We start from the raw sequence: 23,070 nt of genomic DNA on the forward strand, positions 1-23,070 counted from the left end.
AGTGGAGCCAGGCTGCTTTCTCTGTCTGAGCCAGGCTTTGTGCTGTCGCTGCCTCTGCCCACTGCCCTTCTTGGAGAAGGGGCAAAGGTGCCTCTTTGTTTGCTGCCATGGTGCTTGGGGCTCTGCTGTCACCTGTGTGCAGACTCATTTGCAAACAGGCTCTATCGCTGGGGAGCAGAAATGTGTTTTTTTCAAACCCTAAGCAGATTTATAGTCTGGTTTCCTGTCAGATCTTTGCATTTTCCTTCTCCGCCCCTCCCAGTCTCTGACACACTTTTTCTTACTTTCTGTGTGGCTCTTTGCTCGTTCTGACACCGGTGCACCAGATTCTCCCGAAACTTTTTGTACTTTAGGGGCCGGGGGGTGCTTTGCTACTTGTGTTTCCCTTACTTTTCAACAGCTGCAGAGCTCAAATAACCTCTCCAAGACTCCTGGGAATACACTGGCAATTGCATGGAGGCGACGTAGAGAGTTTCATCCTGCAGCAGCTGCAGCGAGACTGCCCGGTCACTCATGAGCACCCAAGGTAAGGAAAGCAGCTGTCAGAGCAGCCCCACCTCCCTGACCAGCACAGCTCTGACCCACTACGAGTTCCAGTTCCACCTTTTGTCGTTTTTGCGTTGATTTTCCGGACGATGTTTCTTTGGAAGTGGCTGCGTTCGCACCTCCCGTGCCCCCAGCAGGTCTCTCTGTACTCTGCATGTGCTGATCTTTGGAGCCCCGGGCTCAGGGAGACAAACAGGCTGTGGCTGGAGGTGCAAACGTGTTCTTAAAGGAAGGGTCCACGGGGAGGGAGAGTTGATATGGAGGTCTGGACAGGGGAGATGAAAGGACTGGTGTGCAGGGAATCTCTGGTTCTGCCCACTGTGTGTTGTGCCTTCTATAAATCTCTTCACTGAGACTGGTTCTTTCTGTTGACTAATAAAATCTTTCTTATTTGTTTTTCTCCTCTTTTAATTTGTTCTTCACACTTCCTTTATTCTATTCTCAGCCCTGTGTCTCTCTTATTATCTTTTTCACCATCTTCTTATGCCTGTTTCTCACCAAGCGTGTTCTCTGTGTGACAGACATGTCCCTTGTTGGGTCCTTCCCTTTCCCTCTCCCTTGTCTTTCATGCCTGTGCAATAGACTGCACATCCTGCCCCAAGTTCTTAATCTTTCTCTCCTCCCCCTCTGTCAGTTCCTTCTTGTTCTGGTGTTCCCCTTTCCCAGTGCTCCTCTGGCTCCGCACACGCACTCCTACTTCCTGCTCCATCCTCTCTCTCTCGTGCACACTGTGAATTTTGCACACACAGTGGTGATGTCTCTCCACTGGGTTGTCCTTGCACACAGATCTCTGTCCTGTCTGTCATGTACGTGTGCAGGATTTGCAGGTTTTGGGGGTGCATCCCAAAATACAAGGTTTCTACTCTGCCTTCCACTGCTCAAACTCACAGGTAGTCATTCACAACAAATGTCATCCTGTGTCTCTGTTTCTGTCTCAAAACCAAACTTTTCTAACACCTATAACACCCCTTAGCTTCCCCTCCACTCCCAAACACAGCCTGCCCTGACTTCGTGTACACCATCCCTTCTGTTTCTACCACCCCACTCCTTCCTATCTCCTCACCATCACTCTCCATCAGGTTTCTCTATCTGTTTTTATCTTGATGTTGCATTCAAACTGGGAGGAATTACTGATGCACATGGGCTTACTTTCTGCTGCCTTACCGTGCCCACTGTGTCCCTGCAGGGGAACTGGAGGAACTGTTGCAGTGTCTCAGCTCCCCTTTCCTCTGCAGACTATGCAACCTGCAGCAGAGGAAGAGTTTAGTGATGGGATTGAAAGTAGACTGAAAAATGGGAGAGAACGACTGTAAAATGTCTTTGGAAAGCTGTAAAAAGCAGTTCTAGTGGCTCATAAGCCTTTTTACTAAACTTAATAGACTTTTCGACTTCCTGCCCCAAAGCAGAACTTCTGGTCTGACATTGGCGTAATTTTGTCCTGTTGATTCCTTGTGGAATCCTTGTGGGATTCCCAGTCTCAGAGGCAGAAGTTCTCAACTTCAATGCTGTAGTGGGAGTAACTTTCCTCCTAGGATCTGGAAACAGTTTGTTCTCTTTTATACCAGATATATTGGTGAGTCACCAGGATCAGGCATGGCTGAAAGCTGCATCCAAGGGCAACAGCTGGTATTATTCCTTGCTGAAGTCTGTAAACTTCAAATCAGATGTGACAAATAAGTACATTTCTTTGACGAAGTATTTTAGCTTCACCTTCTTAAGCAGGACCATTGAGACTGAAGATTTATTTCTATGGATGTTCTGATGTGGGCTTTTGGGAACTGAGGAAGGATCACTTATTAAACTCAGCTGAATTAATAAGAGAATTAATATGTGGGAGAATTCTCTTTAGCGATCTGTCCTGCTCTCTCAAATTGTCCCTCTCCATATGAGTGAAAGGAGCTTAAATTTTATGTTTGCAATTATAATATATCCTTTCTGATTCAGAGCTGAAAACTGTGGCCTTTGAGCTGTGAGCATTCTCTTCTGAATACAGAAAGAGGTACATTAAAATATCTTTGCCTTTTGGATCTTGCAAAAAGTCCAGAAGTCTAGAACGATAAAATAAGAGCTCATTTTATACATACAGGTCTAACATGACTCTTTCTTACTCTGTTACAAGTCATCTTGTGCTGTGAACAGCACTTGTGTTCCTTTGAGTCATTCTACAAAACCTGTTGATTTTGTGCCTTTTTTGTTTTTCTTCAGCGTTTTGTGCCCTCATTACTGGTTCTTTTTGTAAAGGGTTGATGTCTCCCAGAAATAAATCGTCTGAGCCAACACCTCTTCTCTCTCTCTCTCAATCTTCCTCCTTTTTCTTTTGCGTCATGATAGTTTGCTGCATGAGGTGTTAAAAATAGGCATTGTCAAAGTTGGGTTGTGACATTTGCAAGAGGATATGTAGCCAGAAATTATTTTTGTGTGTGTGTCTAGTTTCTTTAGTCACATTTCTGGCTCAGGAGAAATTTCAGCTGGAAAGAGGCTGGGAACTTTCTATCCTACCCAGCAAATCCTGTATGGAAAGAGTCAACCTCAGAACAGAAATTCAGAATCACGTGTTTGACTCCCTGTTCTTATGCAAATAGTGATTTCCAATTAGATTTAACTCTGAATTAAGAGAACAATAAACTTTCAACATGTGTGAAGAGAGAGGACCATCTGACTGGATGTGTCTTTTAAAATGAAAGGCAATTTGAACCTTCTCTAGAAGGATACATCCCAAATAATGGGATGTGCTGAAGAAACCTGAATGCCATGCACCAACCAACCTTGGTTTATATACTGTTGCATGGTGAAACTTTTCATCAGAGATATGGAATGATTGCTTACAGAGGATGAAATTCATAGAGATCCTTAGATCTCCCAATATTATGCCTCTATTATTGAGAGAGAACAAGGTACCCACTTGTTAGCAGGTGCCTCAACTCTCTCTTTGATATTGAAATACATGTTTCATGAAATATGAATCTTTCACTTAGATGTGGTCATCAAGTTGTGTAACTGTGGGATCTGACCTATGGCAGCTTTCTTTGTCTGTAGCCTCCATAGCAATCTAAACTTAAAAGCACAAGGAATATGGGACCAGGCCCTGTGATTTTGAAACTGGAGGGCGAAACCATAAACCTCACCAAATTTAGTCAAGTTTTGACACTGGTATCAGAGAGAAATTCTTTCTCTCGCCTGCTTTGTCCCTGCTGTCTGTAGGATTTGCATTTGCAGAACAGTGTCTGCTTTGCTGCAAGTCCAGTATCTGCAGTGAATCTGCAATTCCTCTTTCAGAACAAACGATGGGGTTTTCTCAGGTGTACATGTAATAAGATTCTCCATTTCCTCCCTTCCCCCAAATTCTCTCTTAAGTGCTGCCTTCACCCTCTAGCCTGGGTCGGTTATTTAATGGCAATGAACATTTTCAAGGAAGGTAACCTTTCTGCCTGTGATTTGTTCAAGGACTCTGGAATTATAATGGTTGCTGTCAAATGTATATAATTGGTCTCTGTGGCACACATCCAACGAGTGATAAAAGCGTCCTTCTCTCTGCTGCCTTAGTCTGTATTCTCTCCCTATATCATCCTCTCCCTTCTGCTCCTCTCAGGCAAGAGGAGGAGACAGTGCCAGGATGTTCCAAGTGCAGTTTGACAAAGCAGCAGCTCTGCCATATTCCCTGTCATGGAGTGTCCCAGCTGTTGGCAGTGGGTTTAGCTGGAGGTTTGCTCACTGAGTTGGGTTAAACAAGGAGGTCTCCTCTGAACTTTGGTTTCTAACACTTTCCTTCCTTCATAACCTTCTGCCAAATAGTTGGGCTCTAGGAATGGTGATAGTTTGTGAGTACCATGAATTCTCATGCTTAATGATCTACACGGGGTGCATGTAACGTTTCACCAGCAGGTAAGAACTTTGTGCTTTCTCATACAAAAAGCAAACACACAGGGTTTTCTCCACAGCCTGTAAAAGTACATTACTTACAGCACCAAAAATTGGCAACCTGGTGTGCACTGTCTGCTGCTGAACACGGAGTGAGGAGAATATTCCTGTTAAGTTAGTCCTGCAAAACCCATTTTATCTTCAGGGCTGGATGGGGCATTACTTTCTGATGCTGTCTACTTCAGTGAATCTGTTTAGCAGCTCAAGAGGAAAGAGAAATTTGTCAAATCTCTCTGGAAATCTATCAGAAATGTCAAATGGAATGCTATAACACTCTGGTTTTATCAAAAGGATAAATGTATATACAGCTGTGTATGTGATATTATTTGCAGTAATTGTTGCCTCAGTGAATTTGTCTGTGTGAAGTAACTTGGTGTGGTGTTAAGGGATATGTTTGCTCTGGTCCCTGAGGCCAGTTTGGCCTTACACAAAGATACTTGTTATTTGCCCAAGTCAGTCCTGGTTTTTGTAGTTCAGGGGAGAATCAGCTTCAGTGGAGCCAAGGAAAAGATTCCCCCCAGCCTCCTGAGCACTGGGTGTTTGCTGTCAAATTCTCCTCAGGTTGTAATTGGGATGCTGAAGAGTAAATGTAACATAAGGGTTCTGTTTAAACTGGGATAAGGATTTTTTTTTTTTTTTGCCTTTTGAATGCAGAAAAGGCTGTGTGCTAGCAGTACATACATGGTTATCATTAGCAGTTAATGGATTGTTTCAATTTCATTTTTATAGCTCTCTATGTGTATAAACATTTCCAATCTATCTGTGCCCATATTTGAAATCAGGATGAGTATATTTAATAGGTTGTTACACACGCTTTAATATATTTGAGCACAAAAGTAAGTTCCTCCAAGGTTTGAAACACTAATAGAGACACCTTTCAAATATTTCCTTCTGGAAATTTTGATTCCTGAGAAAACTGGGAAAACACCCAAAGGTTGTTTTAACTCGTTTCCTAAAGATTAAACCAAATACAATTCCAAACTGCAGTGAAAATGGTGATTGAAACTTTTCTCCTTGATCATGAACTGAGATATTATCACATAATAAGATCATTTGAATGCTTTTGGCTTTTAAAACTCAATTAAAATACCAGTGACCTACACTACTCACTGACCAAGCTGGTCCATTCATAAAGTCTGTGTTTAAAAGAACTTTCCTCCCTGGTTGCAACTTTGACCCCAAGTCTACTGGGGCATCCCAGCCTTTCACAAGAACAAGTCACAGTGCTCCAGCACCTGCTTCCTGCATCTTTGTTTTCTGGCTTTTTCTGAATCATGGAGTTATTTGGGTTGGAAGGGACCTTTAAGATCATTAAGTCAGACCATTAACCCAGCACTGCCACATCCAGCACTAAATCGTGTCTCTCAGCATCACATCAAGGTAGTTGCCATTCCATATGTTTTTTGAGCTAATTAGTGAGATCATCAAACTTATTTCACTAATGATTTGCACTGACTGAAAATCTAAAATTCCGTAATTTTTCCCCACCACCTTAACTATTGCTGAGCTGATTTTCTCCTGAGAAAAAAAACCAAGCTTAAGGTAAGACTCTTCCCTGCTACTACACTGCTAGTCTTCCTTCACAGTTCCTACCAAAGTTAAGTCAGAATAAGTGTCAATATTTGGTTATTTAAGAAGATTTTGGGTGTGTTTCATCCTTTCAGTAACAGATTCCTGTATTTCCAGTTACATATTTTTCGGGAACACCCAAGACTAACAGGTTTTATTGTAGAAGGTTTAATTTCCTTCTGTCTTTTATTCTCTCATTTTTGCAATTTATGCCACGGAAGACATCAATGCATTATGAAATAAAAAAATATTTAAACTTTTGTGTTAGGATAGAAAAGAGTGTGTTTGGCTTGAGAAAAATTAAGGAGTTTTACATTTCCTGTAAGGCTGGAAACACTGAATCTGTTGTTCGTTTTTTTTTTTAATTAGCAAGTCTGTGGCCTGAAGGAAAAGTGATACTTGGGTGTTTTCATATGGAGTGTTACACTACAGAACGGTGGGTTTGTGACTCATCCATATCCATCCTGAGAGCAGCTTCCAGGCAGTTTTGCTGGATTAAATGCTACTGACAGCAACACCTTCACTGAATCACTGAACAACAAGGGTTGCACACCTGGGAGGATGGTGTCTGGCTCGGTATTTGCCTTAGAAGCCATGTGAGAACACAGTATCAGGAAGGATGGCACTTTTTCTCCTGCAAGGAACAACGGGAAAATGCTGTGTCTGAGACAGAAATGATCAGAATTTGAATGCCTCTTTGAAGGCTGTGGATTTATTGAGAAGCTACTGATACACTGTAGTATGTGCTGCAATGCAGGAAAATGTAAACTCATTGCAACTGCATCATTCTATAGTGCAGAAATCCAGAGCTATTCGAGCAGGATAGTATTAGAAATCTTGGAGGCATTTAGAAATCTTGGCAAATGGATATAGTGTTGTCAGCACAGATCTGGTAGAGCCTCTGCACAAAGGGACTGAACGTAAAGATGATTTGAACATTCAACTACTGTGAGGAAAGAACATGAGAAAAGGCACAGGGTGGTTTGTTATTGCTCCTTTCGTCCTCACAGCACATCCCAAGCCCTCTCTCCCCTCAAACTGACCCGTTTGTCTGACTCACCTCACTTGTCTTGTTTATTATCTGCTTTCCTCTTCCTCTCTGATTCTGATTCCCAGCCCACAAGAGGCAGATGCATCAGGTGAGAGAAGGGAACTGCCAAACTTCTCTCTGTGCAGCAGAATGCAGAGCTGGAGGCATCAGTCACCTCCCTTGTGACTGATCCTGAGGGAAATGAAGCAAAGCATCCAGCACAGCAAATGAAGAAAAAACTCTGTGTGAAGGCAGAGACAGGTCATTGTGCCTTAGCGAGGGTTCTGACCTCACTGGCAGAGTCATATTTTCAGCTGGGATATTCTTCCACTTCTTTTCTCCTGTGGACAATGCTTAACACAAACAGTTGGCTTTACAGTACAGCTTGTTCAGGTTGTTGTACTGGGTTTCAGACAGCGTGGTCCAAAAGTGATCCTCTTGTTGTGCATCTAGAGCTGCTGGAAAGGGTCAGATCAGAGCATCAGATTCCATGGGCTGGGCAGTGACACATCCTGGCCTTCTGTATTATGTTCTTTGTGGATAAGAATGGGTTCCTGCCCACCTTCCCCCTCCCCTCGTGAAGGCACTGAACTCTGTAACCCCAGACCAGAAATTTGTTCTACCACAAATTTGGCCTTATGCAAGTCCAAGAGAAAATGTACTGCCCAAACCAGCAATCCTTACTTCCTCCAGAGGAAAACACAGTGAGTGGAATGTGTGGGTTCTAAGCCACCAGTTGGACCATTCTGTCCTGAAAAGGAACAGCAACATTTTTGGCTACGTGCCAAAAGCTTGCATATAAGAATCCAAAAGGTTATTGGTGGTTATTGTGGTGGTTATTGCTTTAAACTTGCCTTATTCTTTTAAAATATGCTTTACCAGAATTATTCATTTCAGATCCTCAAACTGTGGAGTGAGAAAGTTTAATTTCCTTTTTTTTGTTTCTTGCTAGGGTGAGTGACATCATAAATATTAGAAAGAAACAAAGAGTTATTTCAGGAATTTGGATTGAGATAAGTCTGATTTACAGAGACTGACATCACCACTCCACTGAAGATACCAGGGACTGTGGTGTTTGAAGAAAGCTGTTTGTCCTTGCTTAGCTCACCTCAACTCTACCAATCACCTCAGCACCAGCATTGCTGATAAAATGTGCAGTGTTCCCCAAGTCAGTCTTGGCAATGACATCTCTGGCTTGTGGTTGTTTGCTACTGCAAGTGAATGGCCATGCAAAAGCAATATAAAATTGTCCTGATGCATATAAGTAACCAGGACCAGCACTAATAAAGCCCTTTTTACCCCGGAGAATGTTGTTATTGAGAGCAGCCCAGGGGCAATGCCCACTCACAGAGTTACTCCTAAAGCTCTTCTAGCAATCTGGGAATTATTAGTAATTAGTGGTTCTCAGGACAGGTCCCATAAACACTTCCTCCCACACTGACTTGCTGTGAACAATTTCAGTGTGAGTCTAAGGAGAAAGTAGACTTTTGTGGTTACTGCAGCTCAGCAGCCCTCGCAGAGCTCTCCCACGGTCTCAGCGAGTCCCATCTCCTGGGATGGTCTGTGTGAGCTGCTCCCTCTCCCAGACACCTGTCCCTGCCTTCAGCCCAGCTAACTGTGCTGCTGTGCAGGGGAATGCACTGGTGTGACCCCCTCACACTGATGTGGGTGGGCAAAGTCAGAGCAAGAGCTCCTGACCTCTCGAGAACTCCGGAGAGGAGATAGCACAGATATCTCACAGTGACAGAATCTCACCAGTAATGCCACCCTTGGTGCTGATGTCAGCCAGGACGTGGCTTCTAGGAGTGCCAACAATGAAAAGGCTGGACACATTCCTGTTTGAAGAGGCTTTTAAAATTCTCCATGTGCTTCCTTTAAAAAAAATTCCTTTAATCTTCCCGATGTTTGCAGTACCCTGGAGAATAATGAGAGTTCTCCTCTCAGTTGATGAGTCTATTGCTTTTACAGGATTTGAAACACTTGCTGACCTGAGTAGCTTATGACAAAACAGGATTTTGAATTCAGATCCAACTTGCTCTGCCTTGCTTCTTTTTCTTATCCAGAGTGAACCTTATCTGTTGTTATTTTGTATTTCACATGATGCTGGAGTAATTACTGCCACAGAGGATAGAAGGGCCTTGCTATCAGAGAAGGAAACCTGTGAACACAGCACATCATTCTCAAAATACCTGAGGCGTGGGTGGAGGAGAGCAGGAGTTAAACTGGCTCCTGCATAACAGTTGTTTTGTTTTATGCTTGGTGTTCCATCCCTGGCCCTAATTCCTCAGTCTTGTCTTCCGTGGTGACTTCGTTAGCAATGAGATGCTAATTAAATTTCATATTTACGATTGGAAAATAAAATCATTGGACCTTTTTTAAATAGATTTTTATGAGTTTTGGCTCAGTTAGCTGAGTCAGCAGCACGGATTCTGCAAGGCTGAACTCACCGGCTTTGAAAAAAAAAAAAAGAAAAGATAAATAGAGCAACTAATGATGAAAGGAGAGCCTAAGCCAAAACCTCATACAGTTTCTACACTGTATTAGCTTTTGAGCATAAGAAAAATAAATTTGTTTTGGTTCCTCACAGAAATGAATACTGTTAGTCATGTAGAAAGAACCCTTCTTTTATTATGTCTCAGAGGGTTCGAAGCTTAAAATGTCATTTAATTCTTAAAATCTCAGCTGTGGCTGTAGACAATACGCTGAAAAGAGGTTGATGCATCAGCAGTGTTTGCCATCACCTGTTAGCTGGCTAAATATTTATTTCACAGCTTCAGGAGGGTTAGACTTAACACAGGTAAGCACTGACACACAGCATCTCCCTCTTCCCTGTGGAATGTGTACTGCTGGAGAGTTTGTACAACACTGGAGAATCAGAGCTACCTAAATACTGCTGCCAGCCAGATTTATAGGCACTATACAGAGCAGCTCCCTATTCATGTAAAAATTAGCACCTCACAAAGCTTTAAAGGCCCATTTTTCCAATACTTAGAATTTGAAGGATGTTCCAGTTGTGAGAAGATTTTTGAAAGAGCTCAGCTTCAATTTAGGCGTGGACAAAAGACCTGATTTTAAGAAGTGTTTAACGCTCAGCAGCTCTGTGATTCATAGCACTATCTTACCCCACACTCTGAGGCAAATCTTGCAAAAATCTGGCCATTTATTTTGATGCCTAAATACCACCTGCACTCTTTGAAAACCTGACCCTAATTACGAGCTGTGCCCTTGAGTAGGAATGAGAAATAGGGGAAATCAATCCTCCTGCGTGGGAGCCGTTTGCTGGTGCTCATCTCGTGTGTAACCTCACTGCAGACACAAATGCAACGCTGCTTTTTAAAACAAAGGCTTTTCTGCACATTCTGCAAATGATTTCCTTGTCAGCCTGTGCTAAGGAATTGTTGTGCTTCAAGGCATAAGTTTGGAGAATAAAGCACAACCTGCCCCTGCTTTGAGTTGGTTACCACCCTTTGCACCGTCAAACATCTCCTCCAGATCAGGGTTTGGGTGCAAATAATCCTGAAAATCTCGCTTTTGTAATCTTGCTTGTAGATGCTGTTTAAACAGCAGCTGCCCATGTTTAAAGACTGGGATGGTCAGAGATGGAATGTAATTCTGGCATCACTTCACAATTGTTATTTCCACAAGTATTTATTTCCACAGTCAGCAGAGAATTCAGTACAATTCTCATACTTCTTACCTTGACTCATGCTCAAGAACCACACCAGGTGAAGACAGATAGTCAGATTTATTGCTATTTTAGTACTTCATTTCTTTGGTCTTTGCAAAAAAATACACATTAACCATGAACTGAACCGGCCAGAGTTTCCTGATGAGACTGGAGTTTAGTCTCTTCCCATGGTTAGTTAATTCTTCTGGGATAAATTTTCCACATGAAAGCTTTACAATATTTTATTCTCTACCATCAGAGCAATGGGCTTAGTTATGGAGAGAGCAAGAGAAGATGCTTAATTCCTCCTTGCAATGCTTTGAAGGTAGAAAATATAGAATTGACAAGTATTTGGTATTATCTCTTCCCCAAGACAACAAGACAAGGTCATGGAGACATTACCACTGCAGAAATAATGTAGAGACAGTGTAAAACCAGACAATTTTTGCTTCCCATTGCTGCAGAAGTGACTTACAGGAGCCTTCATGCAGGATGGAGAGAGAATTGTCTCTCTCTTTTCCAGGGATTGCTTTCCTGCTCTTAATTGCAGGCCTTATGTGAGGTTTCCTTGATGACATGGAATGGCTCAGAAAACCCAGCTGTGTTACCTGCAGGAAAAAAGGGGACCTGTTTGAAGTGCTCCTCAGGCCCTTCCTGCTCCATCCAGAGCACGCAGCTCTCTGTCTGTGGCTGGGAGAGCACTTCCCCCAAGACTTTCCTCTGCAGGGGTGTCAGATTTGAAAGTTACCCACACCTTCTGTTCAGAAGAAAAGGGAAGTAAGGCAGCCCCCAGCACCTTTCTCTCCGCTATTTATAGGCAGGAGGCTTGAGAGAGAGGATGGTGGGTGTTGTGTTTCCGTGACACAGCCCCACAACACTGGGGCAGAAAGAGAGAGGACACAGAGCAAGAGGAAGAAGAGGTGACCAGCAAGCACAGGTGGGGACAACCTCTTCATGAAACGATACAACCACCTGCATGTGAAAGGAAAATTTGGATTTCCAGAGCTCCAGTTCCTGGTGAGGGTTTGCCCGTCCTAGGCCAGGCTGCTGGGATCTGGTGTAGATTTTTCTGGTCGAATGGCCTCCAGTTGTCCTCTGTGTGTGTCGAGCCCTGCTGGCTGAGATGTTCATGAAGCTTTAAGCAGACCTGCAAGGATTTGGTCAATGAGCAGAGCATCAGGGACTATGGCAGACTGTGACTAGGGGTGGAGTTTACTTCTTCCAGTGACTTTGAGGTGGAAAGGCTACAGGTATTTGTTATGTAAGGTATGTGTGGTGTTGTTCAAGCTTCAGTGGAGCTGCATGTACCAGAGAGCAGCCTGTTCTTTGAAATTAGAGTCTTGTTTTAAAGTAATAGTTACAAAGTCACCAAAAGGAATAAGGTGTACATATCTGCTGTCTGTACATGGAGCTGTGCTTTTACATAAAATTATACCTTTGCACAGTGCATTTATGATATTTAACTGAAGCGTATTCTCATCACAATCAGTGCTCTTACAAGTCAGTAAACAGTTTGCACGTGGGTTGTTTTTCAGGTATTTGGGGTAGTTTGTTAAGGCTAACCTTAATATGAAGGTTATGAGAGTTGGCTTATTATTTGCTCTTTCTTTGTATTCTGTGTATTTTGACTAACTGTGGGATTCCTTAACAGCATGAAGCAGTGACAGGGGAGGCTTAGCCTGGCTGTTAGGAGAAGGTTCTTCACCAGAGGGTGGTTGGGCACTGGAACACTTTCCCAAAGGAAGTGGTCACAGCCTGACAGATTTCAAGAAGCATTTGGACAACGCCCTCAGGCACATGGTGCGATCTTTGGGTTGTCCTGTGCAGGGCCAGCAGTTGCACACGATGATCCTTGTGAGTCTTTCCCAACTCAGGAGATTCTATGATTCTTCATAGAGGGTTCTATCTTATTTTCCTGCCCTGTTATAAAGCTTGCTATATGAAATATTATTTTCAAAGTTTCTTGGGCCATGGTGAATTACAGTGAGATTATCTGACAGTATTTAAGACTGGAGTGTGACCTTTTCTGTTTTAAGAATGGCCTACACATTTACTGTCAGTTGTTTCTGAATTTGGAGATTGTTAAACTAGAGTGCAGTCCTCTCCTGGAATGTGTTCTGCATTATCCTTTAACTGTTTGGAGACAAGAATATCACCTACAAAGTGTCATTATCTGACTGTGTGGGATATGTTCTTCCCTGAGTATTTTTTGTTATTTTTTTTAACTTGTGTAATAGAAGAGTTTGCAGAAAGTGACAGTTTTTTCAAGGAATGGACTAAGTAGGAGTTTGTTTGGCAGAGCTGCACTTCTTTCTCTATTCCTGTTTTCTAATAACACTGATAAGAATCAGGCTGGCTGTGCAAGGGTTACACTGGTACATATCAAATTATGAACCTTTGTCCTCACCAGGTTCTTCTGTGGCTCAGTCCATGGAAATCCCTCCCAACACTGCCTTTCTGTACCAAAGAATGTGCTGGGGTTTGTAATGGGAGCACACATTTACTGGGACCTGAGGTCATCAAAGCCATTTGCATCTTTGGGCAACTGGAATTTTTAATTCAGGATTCCTCCTAAGCACACAGGACTGTGTGCTTGCCCCCAGCTGTGCCTCTTCCTCCTCCTCCTCCTCCCAAGCTGGTGAGAATCTCATTTTCAGTTGTAAAAACAGAGTGAGCTAGTCTCAAGAAAAAAATTAACCTGGGACCTGGTAATGACTTCTGAGGCGTTTGTTGGGCCAGCGTTGTCACGAGCCCTCGGCAGCCTGAGGATGGCAGCTTCTTTCTCAGATCTTGGCTTTTAGCACACATCAATTGGAAGGAAGTGCTTGTGTCAGTAGCTGATGCTCCAGAACAGAGGGCCAGCTCTATAAACATATTTGTCCACTGTTAGCACAGCAATTTCTGTTGCCCTCCTCCTCATCAACATGCGGAGCAGGATGGAGCATGTGCAGATTGCAGCATTTTTTAAATGTCAGGTGCTCACTCTCCACTGCTGCTTTGCAGATCCTTTAAAACAGATGCACTGTGGTAAATTATTTATTTAAATTTTTTACCATTATCTTGATTTGCATACTCAGAAGTAACACTGATTTCTAATGTGTCAGGATTTGTGGCAAGTCCGTCTCTACTTACTCCTTCCTTTGCTTTACACCTCCTTTGCCTTCACTAAGCCTTTCCTGTTTCCATCTCTCTCACACTTCTGTTCCTCACTTTCATTCTGAGTTCACCTCTTTTTAACTTTTTCTTCTCCTGTTCCCTTATTATATCTCCTTTCCCCTTGACCTCACCATTTTTCCTCCTCCAATCTTGTCTTTCTCTCCCCTCTTCAGTTTTTTTTCTCCATCTCTCATTGCTCATCTCTCTCATTTCTCATTTAATTTTACATATATTATCATTGAAATGGTATCACTGGTAGTTGTTTCTGAAACCTGGGACTCAGACTCTCAAACCATATGTGAAAACAGAGTAATTTCCATCTAATTGATTGTAGGTATTGACATCAGAAGGGACAAATCTCTCTCCATGCACCCTGGAGGAACCCAAGTGACCAGGAGTGGCTTGAAACCAATCTTCAGAGGGCATTCCAAGGTGGAAGTATAAAATGATGGAAGGAAGTTTTGAACGGAGCATTTGGCATTCACTAGAGAGGAACTGGGTTTCTGAATTAAAATACCTGCCTAATTCAGACTGGTGAGATGGATCCACCCCCACCCCCCCAGATTTCTCCTCTATCAGCAGTGCTCAGACAGGGTGTTATTGCTGGAGGCAGAAGCAGCTTCACTGTGTGTAGGAAACAGTGACACACAGAAAAGTGACAGTTGTCAAAACATCATTGAAGCATATTTGTAGGGGAGTATTTTTCCATTTTCTTTGTTTATTGTTGATAATAAGTGCTCTACAACCACATCTGATTGAGTGCTGCGTGTTTGAGGCAGCACAACCTGCTGTGGGTTTGCCATTGAGGCAAAATGAGTCATTTCCTTCCTCCAAGATCAGGTGATAGGAACTCTGAGGTTCTAAAGCTCCCAGACTTGAGGAAGGCATAGACTAGATACCCTCAGCAGGTGGAGTGCAAAATGGGAAAGCACTCACAGCTCTCAGCCTTGTATGAATAGAAATCATTACAGGATCCTAATGAGTTTGACTGCACTGATTAGGGTCTTTTCAACGATATTTGGTTGGGAAGAACAACATTATTTAATGTGTGAATAGTTTTTTCCTCCAGAAAGTGATGGGTGTTGCAAAGAATTTAATTTGCAATTTCAAAACAGGCAAAAGCTCAGTGTAGTCAGTGTGGAATTCAGTGCCAGGATTGCCCAGCTCTCAGGCAGTATTAGCCTGCAATATTGAGAACTTGTCTGCCTTTGTTGCACACAGTGTTTTCTGGTTTAGGTGATACTGAGCAAACTGTTGGGTGTCCTGACTAACAATACTAATAACTGATCCCTGCTTTATGTATTTGTTACCCTTTCCTTTTTTTTTTTTTTCTGAGATGGAGTTTTGCATGGATCTGTTCCTAGGAATGTAAATAAAGACAAAGAAAGAGATAATTAAAGGAAGCTCCTAGAGTATTAATTCTTCTGACCCCCTTCTGTTAGGACAGGAATAGTTGATTAGACAGAAATCTCTGATTTATTCCATTTCTTTCTTTCTTTTTTTTAGAGGGCAGGGATACTGAATGAGAGTAACATGATAGAATTCATTTCTTTTTCTCTCACTTGGTTGTTGAGCTTATAGTTATGAAAATGAAGGGAATTTTCTTTCTGTCTTCTGAAGCCAGATGAATGTGCCTCCAGAGCTCTCTGAACCTGTTAGGGAGTTGGTTTTGGTTACTTCTATCTCTCCTCTGTTCAAAAAATGGGAGTACTGTTCATTACTGTGGCTCTCATCTGGCTTCACCTCACTGAAGCCTTGCAGCTCTGCTGGTGTTTGGGGTTTCTTTTGTAGGCTGTGTGTAACAGGAAGATTGACTCAATGGAATTGAATAGGATAGTTTTGTGCAAAAATAATCCTATTTCATGTTTAAAGCTTCCTGCTCTTCTTTTACTTTGGTATCTCTTATTCTATATTTTTTTCTTTTATGTGTTTTGTTGAAATAAGTAAGCTGGTTGAATCTTTTCTATAAAGAAGGGGTTCTGAGATACACAGAATGGTTCTTTCCATATACATTGTGACCCAAAACAGAAACACAGCCCAGCTCATCCAACAGTGCTGTGGCTTCAGAAAGTGTTCTGGGGCGTGCAAAGGCTGAAGTAATAAAACTTCACTAATAATAAATATTTTTCTAGGGCCTTCCCATCTGAGTGTTTTCCATGTGCTTTGCAATCACTAATTTACAAGTCCTACCTTGTCATAAACATACCTATTACCAGCCTTGTTTTCAGGTGGGGACACTGGGGTAGAAAGGAGGAATATGAAGTGCAAATTCCTAAAGGCTCCCTATCCTTTGGGAGCCCAGATTTAGGCACCTGCACTGAAAAGAATTACCAGTGTAGGTAAGCAAATTTAGTCTTTTTTATCAACGTTTAAGCCTTTTTAAAGTGGTTTTCAGTGCCACAGAACATCCAGCAGTGCCACCAAAATAATTGGAAACTGCTGGCATTCAGCATTTCAGAAAGCCTGCAGGGCACACAGAGCTCTCCTGTCCTTAAGCAAAGGAATATAATTTCCTTATCACACTTTAAACTGTGACTTTCCTCTAAAAGTAAAAATAGCTCTAAATCCCTTTGTGGTTTTGTGGTTCTCTGATACTGCAAATCTGCACATATCCACACAAGCAGCTTTTGAGAAAATCACCCAATTGTTATACTTTGTCATGTGAGGTGCTGTACAAACTCGAGGGAGAAAGGGCATTGCCCCCCGGGATCTGGAGATTGTGCAGGGGAAGAGGATGTAATGCAACACCCTCAAAATGTTGAGGATAATTATATACACAGTTTTAGAGTGCTAGTTTCATCTTCATTTTTTGTTTTAAAGTGTGATGATTTATATGTAATTCTTTCCTGGTTTATATATACGTACTAAGTATTTAAGCTAAAATTATGTTCTTATTAACTTACAATTTGCAAAACGTTTTGTGTGCCGGGGTTTCTTTTTAAATACTGCCAGTCTGTGAACATCTGTGACAAATGCAGAAGTCCAAACCACTACAACTGATTACCTGTTCCAAAATAAACTTCCTCCTGCTTCTCAGTACGAGGACAAAACCCTTTTTTTCTTTTTTTTTTCATATTCCACAAGGGAGATATCAGGAAATCAGAATGCCAAGCTGCAACCTGCACTTGCAGTCTGCTACATGGAGATTCCTCAGTATTGACAGGCTGACAGGAATTCAGAGCACGGGGATGCAAATAATTTGACGGCCGAAGGGTTAATTTCTGCACCGTCATGAAACGAATCACACCAAAAAAAAATGAAGCTTTAGATGTGACCTGATGAGGAGGACTTTATAGAACCCCTGGGTCTGAAGCCTGCAGGCTCTATTCCCTTGATCAGTGGAGAGTGTCACTGACATATGAGAGTGTGGAGTCTGAGTGAGAACAGAGAGCAGCTTTAACTGCAAGGTGATTTGTTCGGCTGAAAAATATAACACAAAAAATAGCAAACATATAGAACAATTCATTTGTGTGTAACAGGAGAGGGATAGTCCCTGAGAGAGAACAGGAGACAAGGAAGCAGAGTGTTCCTTTTCATGTAGAAAGCGATTCTCTCTTTTGTCTGTGTCTGCAGAGACCTTTGAAATAGATGGAACTAGCTGAGATTATTACTGGATTAAGCTCTCCTGCAGTTAAAAGCAATTTTGTGTACTAACTATTGAAAGCAGCAGCAGGAGAACAATTTTTTAACTGCTGTGGTGATTCTGATTTCTTTTTGGTTAATGTCTGTTGAAGTCAGTCCAAGTCTGTGACTTCACACCTGCAATTTGTAATGGATGCCATAGTATTTCTATGACATATCACAACTCCTGAATGTGTTAGGTTACAGCTCAAGAGGTGCTAGAATCAGAAAGTAGATAATGGTAATAAAAATCAGATTAAATAAGTGATTACACATTTACATTACGCATTAAAAAAAAATTAAATCTGTAATTTTTAATTTTATAAGTTAAAACAACTTTTCTGCAATATCATCATATGAAGAAAGAAGAGAAACAGGGAATAAAGGCCTTTAAATGCCTAGAAAATGCATGTGCTGCTAAAAAAACTTCTGAAATTAAAGGCAGTAATACAAAACCTTTATTGGTTTCCCACTGAGTTTTAGTTGTTACGTGTGGAGATTTTGACCAGCACACCAAAATTCCCACCAATCGCAAACATTTTGTTTCCTGTTCAGTATTATATTAAATACTAAATCAAATCATTATTTGCTCATTAAGAGGGGTGCTGCACTAATATCAACTGTCCATGGCTATTTTGTCCTGAGTGGCTCCACAGGACACTGGAGTTATGTGGGGGTTGTGCACTTAGACCAGCCTGGCCACACAACAAAGGCCATGCCTGCAGCTCCAGGAGTGAGAGGAGTGATCCCTGTCACACATCCCTGGCAGGGCATGGACAGCACAGGGGGTCAGGACAGAGCTCAGCTGTCCTTCTGGCATTTCCAAGGTGGAATTCCAAAGAAGGAAGCAAAAGGAAGATTCTGACATTCCTACAGGGCAGTGAAGGACCACTCCACTAAGTGTCGTTTCTCAGGGCTCGCTCCTGATAATAGACTGTGTTTAACAGGAGTTTGCTACCAGAGATCTCCTTTTAAAATTCTTAGCCACTCATGCAATATACTTATTACTTTCCCATTAAACATTATGTCCCCAAAATAACAGTATGGATGTATTATGCCCATACACGAGGGACTATTTGATAAAGGTATTTTTAATGTCAGGTAAAAAATAAAAGCGTGTTCATGTTGAGAATTACGCTGATGAGTGAACTCTTCTTGGAATCATTTAATGGAGAAATCCCTTACTAATGTCCTGAGGGAACTGCTGACAGTGTGCAATAATTTCTGGTTCAGTGCAGCAGATTACAGGATATCTTGCATTTTATGGAATTCAGGCAAGTGCTTCCTTTGCACTCTGAGGTCCATCTGTGAGCTCCCTGCTGCACTCCAGAATTAAAGGGCCTGCCACGCTCCTTTTTTTAGCTGCAGAAGGTGGCTGTGGCTGGGAGATGACTGAGGTACTGTGTGACCTTCTGCTTCACTGCCTTCTACTCCCAAAAGTTCACCTTCTCCAATTAGGTAGTGTTTGTTAAATTCACCTTTGAAGTGAAATACAGTTACTTCCAGAATAAGTGGTAGAGAGTAAGGTTCATGAGAATGTGTGTGGACTTCAGATGAAGCATTCACCTCTAATGTTTCTCCCACTGCTACCAGCTTCAGAAAGCTTTTTTTCCCATATTGTTTTACCTTTATTCTGATTGTTCCTGCACTGTCATCTTTACCACACGTAAATACTGTGGCATTCAGTGAGAATTTCATGCAGCTTGTGTGGGGTTCATAAGACCAGGGAGGTTTTTCCCATAACTACAGCCATGCCCCCATGGTCTGGATCCCATTGAGCAACCCTGGTCTGCTTCAACCTCTGAGGACCATTGTCTCTCCCAGAACATTTACTAGCAGTCGCTGGAGCCATGAATCTACAGAGCAAATGCAGAATAAGGGGTTCCCAAAATGTGAAACTGCCATGAAAAGAACTCTGGGAAAGCTGCTGGAGTAGAGGAGAAGAGCAGAGCCCCTGGCAATACTCCTCTAAACTGTCCATACTATGAAGAACCCATCCAAACTTTTCTCATAGGGATATTGAAACCCTGGCTACGATTTTTGACAAATTGGGAAAGCTTTTAAAAGCATCAAGCAGAGGGCACGCATTTTTTTGGTAGGAATATTCTATATTTCATCATGCAAGAACACTGACAAACAGGTTATTTAGCAGATTAGCACTTTTGGCTTTAGTTTTTCCAAATGAGCCCTTGGCTATACATTTCACAAGCTGGCTTTGCCCAGGGATGCTCAGTGTAACCCAAGCTGCTCTGTAGTTCCTGAAGCTGAGAAAAACACGTTGCTTTTGAGGTCTTTAGTTACTGATTACCAGCAAAGCCTCATAAAGCACAGCACTCCTCTCCCATGACCCAAGAACTGCACATTCTTGTTTCACCACAGCCTCTGACAGGGTAAAATAACTTGAAATAGAAGCTTGTGTTCCGTGTGCCACCTGAAAGCTAGAATGCAAAAGTAGGATTTGTTTAAAGGTTGACATTTATTACAGAATAAAGAAGGAAAGATTTTTATTTTTTTCTACAAAGTTTCTCTAGTTTTAACTTTGGTGCAAGTTGTCTTGCCTCAGTGTTGCCTGCCTTGTCACCTTCTCTGATGAGGTGGGTACAAATTAGGAGTTGGCAGGAAATTGCTTATCAAGCCCTCAGAAATCATGTGACAACATTTGCATGAGTCAAGAACATTTTCAGACTGCAGTGATGCAATGCTCATACCTACCCTCTCATGGGGGGGGGGAAAGGCAAGGTCTGAGCTCACAGGTGCTCGCACTCACACCCCTCAGACCATCCAAACCTGGCTGCAGAACTGCCTGCTCGTGAGTTAACTATCCTCATGTGCAGCCATTTACAAGTGTTGGCTCATCACATGCATGCAGGTTCACATGGGCACAGCTGAGAGGAGCAAAGGGGGTGGGGATAAAAGCCTTCCTTGCCTGCAGCAAGTTTTTTTCTTTGCTCAGAGCTCTGCAGGTTTGTTCCCTTCCTGCATTGCATGGTGCCCTTTGCCACTGCTCCCGTTGAGCAGAGGGACTCTCTGACTTGTGGAGACCTTTGTGGAGTTGGCTGAGTGCAGATCCATCACTGGAGAGCGAGGAGCAATAGTTCATAGACTGGAGACAGCACTTCTGTGAACTGTCACTTCCCAGATGAGCTGTGGACGGGCTGCACTTCACTTCAAACAGTTGCAGCATTAGTCAGAAGTGGTTCCAAGTCCATCCTATAGGACATGGAAGCACAAAAAAGTGCTGGGATTGAAGTTGTCCTGTTTGGTGTTCATTGGCCAATTGTTCCCCTTGTTAAGGAGGAGAGCCAGAGATGGATGACTGCCTGGAGACGCTGAAAGATGAGGAGGAGGCTTTGTGGGAGAACGTGGAATGCAACCGGCACATGCTGAGCCGGTACATCAACCCGGCCAAACTGACCCCCTACCTGCGGCAGTGCAAGGTCATCGACGAGCAGGACGAGGATGAGGTGCTCAACTCGCTTATGCTGCCCTCCAAAATTAACAGAGCAGGTAATTATTTGGTGGATGGCTACATCTGCATCCCTTTGTGAATGGCATTGCTTTGCTAAGTCTGGAGGGAGCCTCTATCAAGTTACAGATTAACAAATGGAAACCCTATATCTCATTTGTGGAAGATTTAATGTAGGGAGGGATTCTGCTGCTGCTATTTTCATAACAAAGACTCTTTCCAGTGGTGTGCAGACTGGAGCTCTTGGGGTTCATGTTCCCATCAAAGCCTTGGTAAATATTTCAGTTAATGCAGAGCAGCAGCCAGTGCCATTCCAGGAGTAGCTCTCCAGCTGTCTTGCTGTATCCTGTGATTTGTCACTGAAGGACCTGCCATCCTTGCCTGTAAATGCTTTACTGAATAATGAGTCTTTCGAAATCTCTGTTCCAGAGACCAGTTTGCCCATACTCCTTCAGAATAACCATCACCACAAACATAAGGAATTTGAGCCACTGCTTTTTGAGTTCAGCTGAATTCTGTTAATCAGCCAGATTTTGCTCAGCCCATTGTTGTGGCAGAGATGAACCTTAAGCAGAGTTGACTTCAGGGATACAGTGCTTGCTGATAGGTGCTGATGTGTCACCTCTCTGTCTGTCCTTAGGCCGACTGCTGGACATCCTCCACACCAAGGGCCAAAGGGGCTACGTGGTTTTCTTAGAGAGCCTGGAGTTTTACTACCCTGAGCTCTACAAACTGGTAACAGGAAAAGAACCTACACGGAGATTTTCCACAATTGTTGGTGAGTAGAATCAATCACAGAGGGGCCTGCTGAAGTGAGGGCTGTTTTGGAAACTGGGTTTGTTTTTTTTCAGGCAGGAAATGGAAATAAAAACCAATCTTGTTGTAGCATTCTGCAGTTTTTCAGTCCCCTTCAAAGCAAAATGTGATAGCAACAGGTAATATATAAAGAGAAGGGACATATCAGTTGTCAGGTGCAGCTGAAGAGCTTCAAACTGAATGATAGGCATTACCAGACATCCCCAGAGGAAGGAACGTTGGAACTGTGGACTAAATCACACTGATGAACTACACATGTGCCTCACATTTGAGGCATTCATATTAATTGTGCTTGTATAGATCCATTTTACAATGTTTGTGGTGTTTCCACAGGATCAGCCGAAACAAGACAAAAATGTAAAAGCTTCTCCTTCTATGCAGACAAGCTGTATGTGCTTGTATTGTGATGCTGGTAGCTGTGTGCTGTGTAATATTTGTACTGTTCCCAGTTAGATATACAAATGTGTCTGAATTTGTGCAAATTCTGCCCCTCTGTGCATGCTCTGGGCCATTTGTTTCTCGGTTCTGCTGATCCTACTTATTACCTTATTAATAAAGTAACTTCAATAAGACACTTTACTAGATGCTGATAAGCTGTTCAAACATTTTCAGTGGAGGAGGGACACGAAGGCCTTACCCATTTCCTGATGAATGAGATCATTAAGCTCCAGCAGCAAGTGAAGACGAAGGACATGCAGCGCTGTGAACTCCTGGCCAAGTCTCGGCAGTTGGAGGATGAGCGAAAGCAGCTCAAGCTGAACAAGATCGAGCTGCTGACCTTCCAGGAGAGGTACAACAAGATGAAGGAGGAGAGGAACAACTACAACGATGAGCTGGTCAAGGTGAAGGATGAGAACTACAACCTGGCCATGAGATACGCCCAGCTGAGTGACGAGAAGAGCATGGCTGTGATAAGGAGCCGAGACCTCCAGTTAGAGGTGAGAGAAACGTTCTGGGGCGCTTCAGTCAGGAGCAGCAGTGGAGGGTGCCAGTGGCACCTGACAAAGCAAGACCTTCTCTTGACAGCAGAAAGGTGTAGAGCTCTCATTTGCTTTGCTTACCCAGATGATTAGAGGCATGACTGTACAGAAGTGCCAACTGCAGTGATGTGTATTAATAGCAGATAATTTACATACTTGCAATGGATAAGCAGAACAGAAGTAAAAGTAAAATTTAGAAGACATAATTGTTTGCTAAAAACATAATTTTAGCTTATAGTATCTTGGCTTTACTGTTATCAGTTATTCAGGTTTGCACTACAGCTGCTGGGGGTCTATTCAA

The 23,070-nt window shown here is 42.7% G+C and overlaps 1 protein-coding gene across 3 annotated transcripts in view; it reads left to right on the top strand.

Annotated features, from left to right (window-relative positions):
- The first annotated feature begins 315 nt into the window (after positions 1–315).
- CARD11 (caspase recruitment domain family member 11) overlaps positions 316–23,070 on the top strand; it is a 43,720-nt gene continuing 20,965 nt past the window's right edge. For all 3 annotated transcript variants that reach the window (XM_050317844.1, XM_050317845.1, XM_050317846.1), the window contains exons 1-4: positions 316–526; positions 20,802–21,014; positions 21,614–21,751; positions 22,402–22,727. In XM_050317844.1, the coding sequence (XP_050173801.1) occupies positions 514–526; positions 20,802–21,014; positions 21,614–21,751; positions 22,402–22,727 (690 nt within the window). In that variant the 5' untranslated portion in view covers positions 316–513. The remainder of the gene's footprint in view (positions 527–20,801; positions 21,015–21,613; positions 21,752–22,401; positions 22,728–23,070) is intronic.

The sequence above is a fragment of the Myiozetetes cayanensis genome, unplaced genomic scaffold, assembly GCF_022539395.1.
Source record: "Myiozetetes cayanensis isolate MyiCay16 unplaced genomic scaffold, myiCay2020 scf20-37, whole genome shotgun sequence".
NCBI classification, from domain to species: Eukaryota; Metazoa; Chordata; class Aves; order Passeriformes; family Tyrannidae; genus Myiozetetes; species Myiozetetes cayanensis.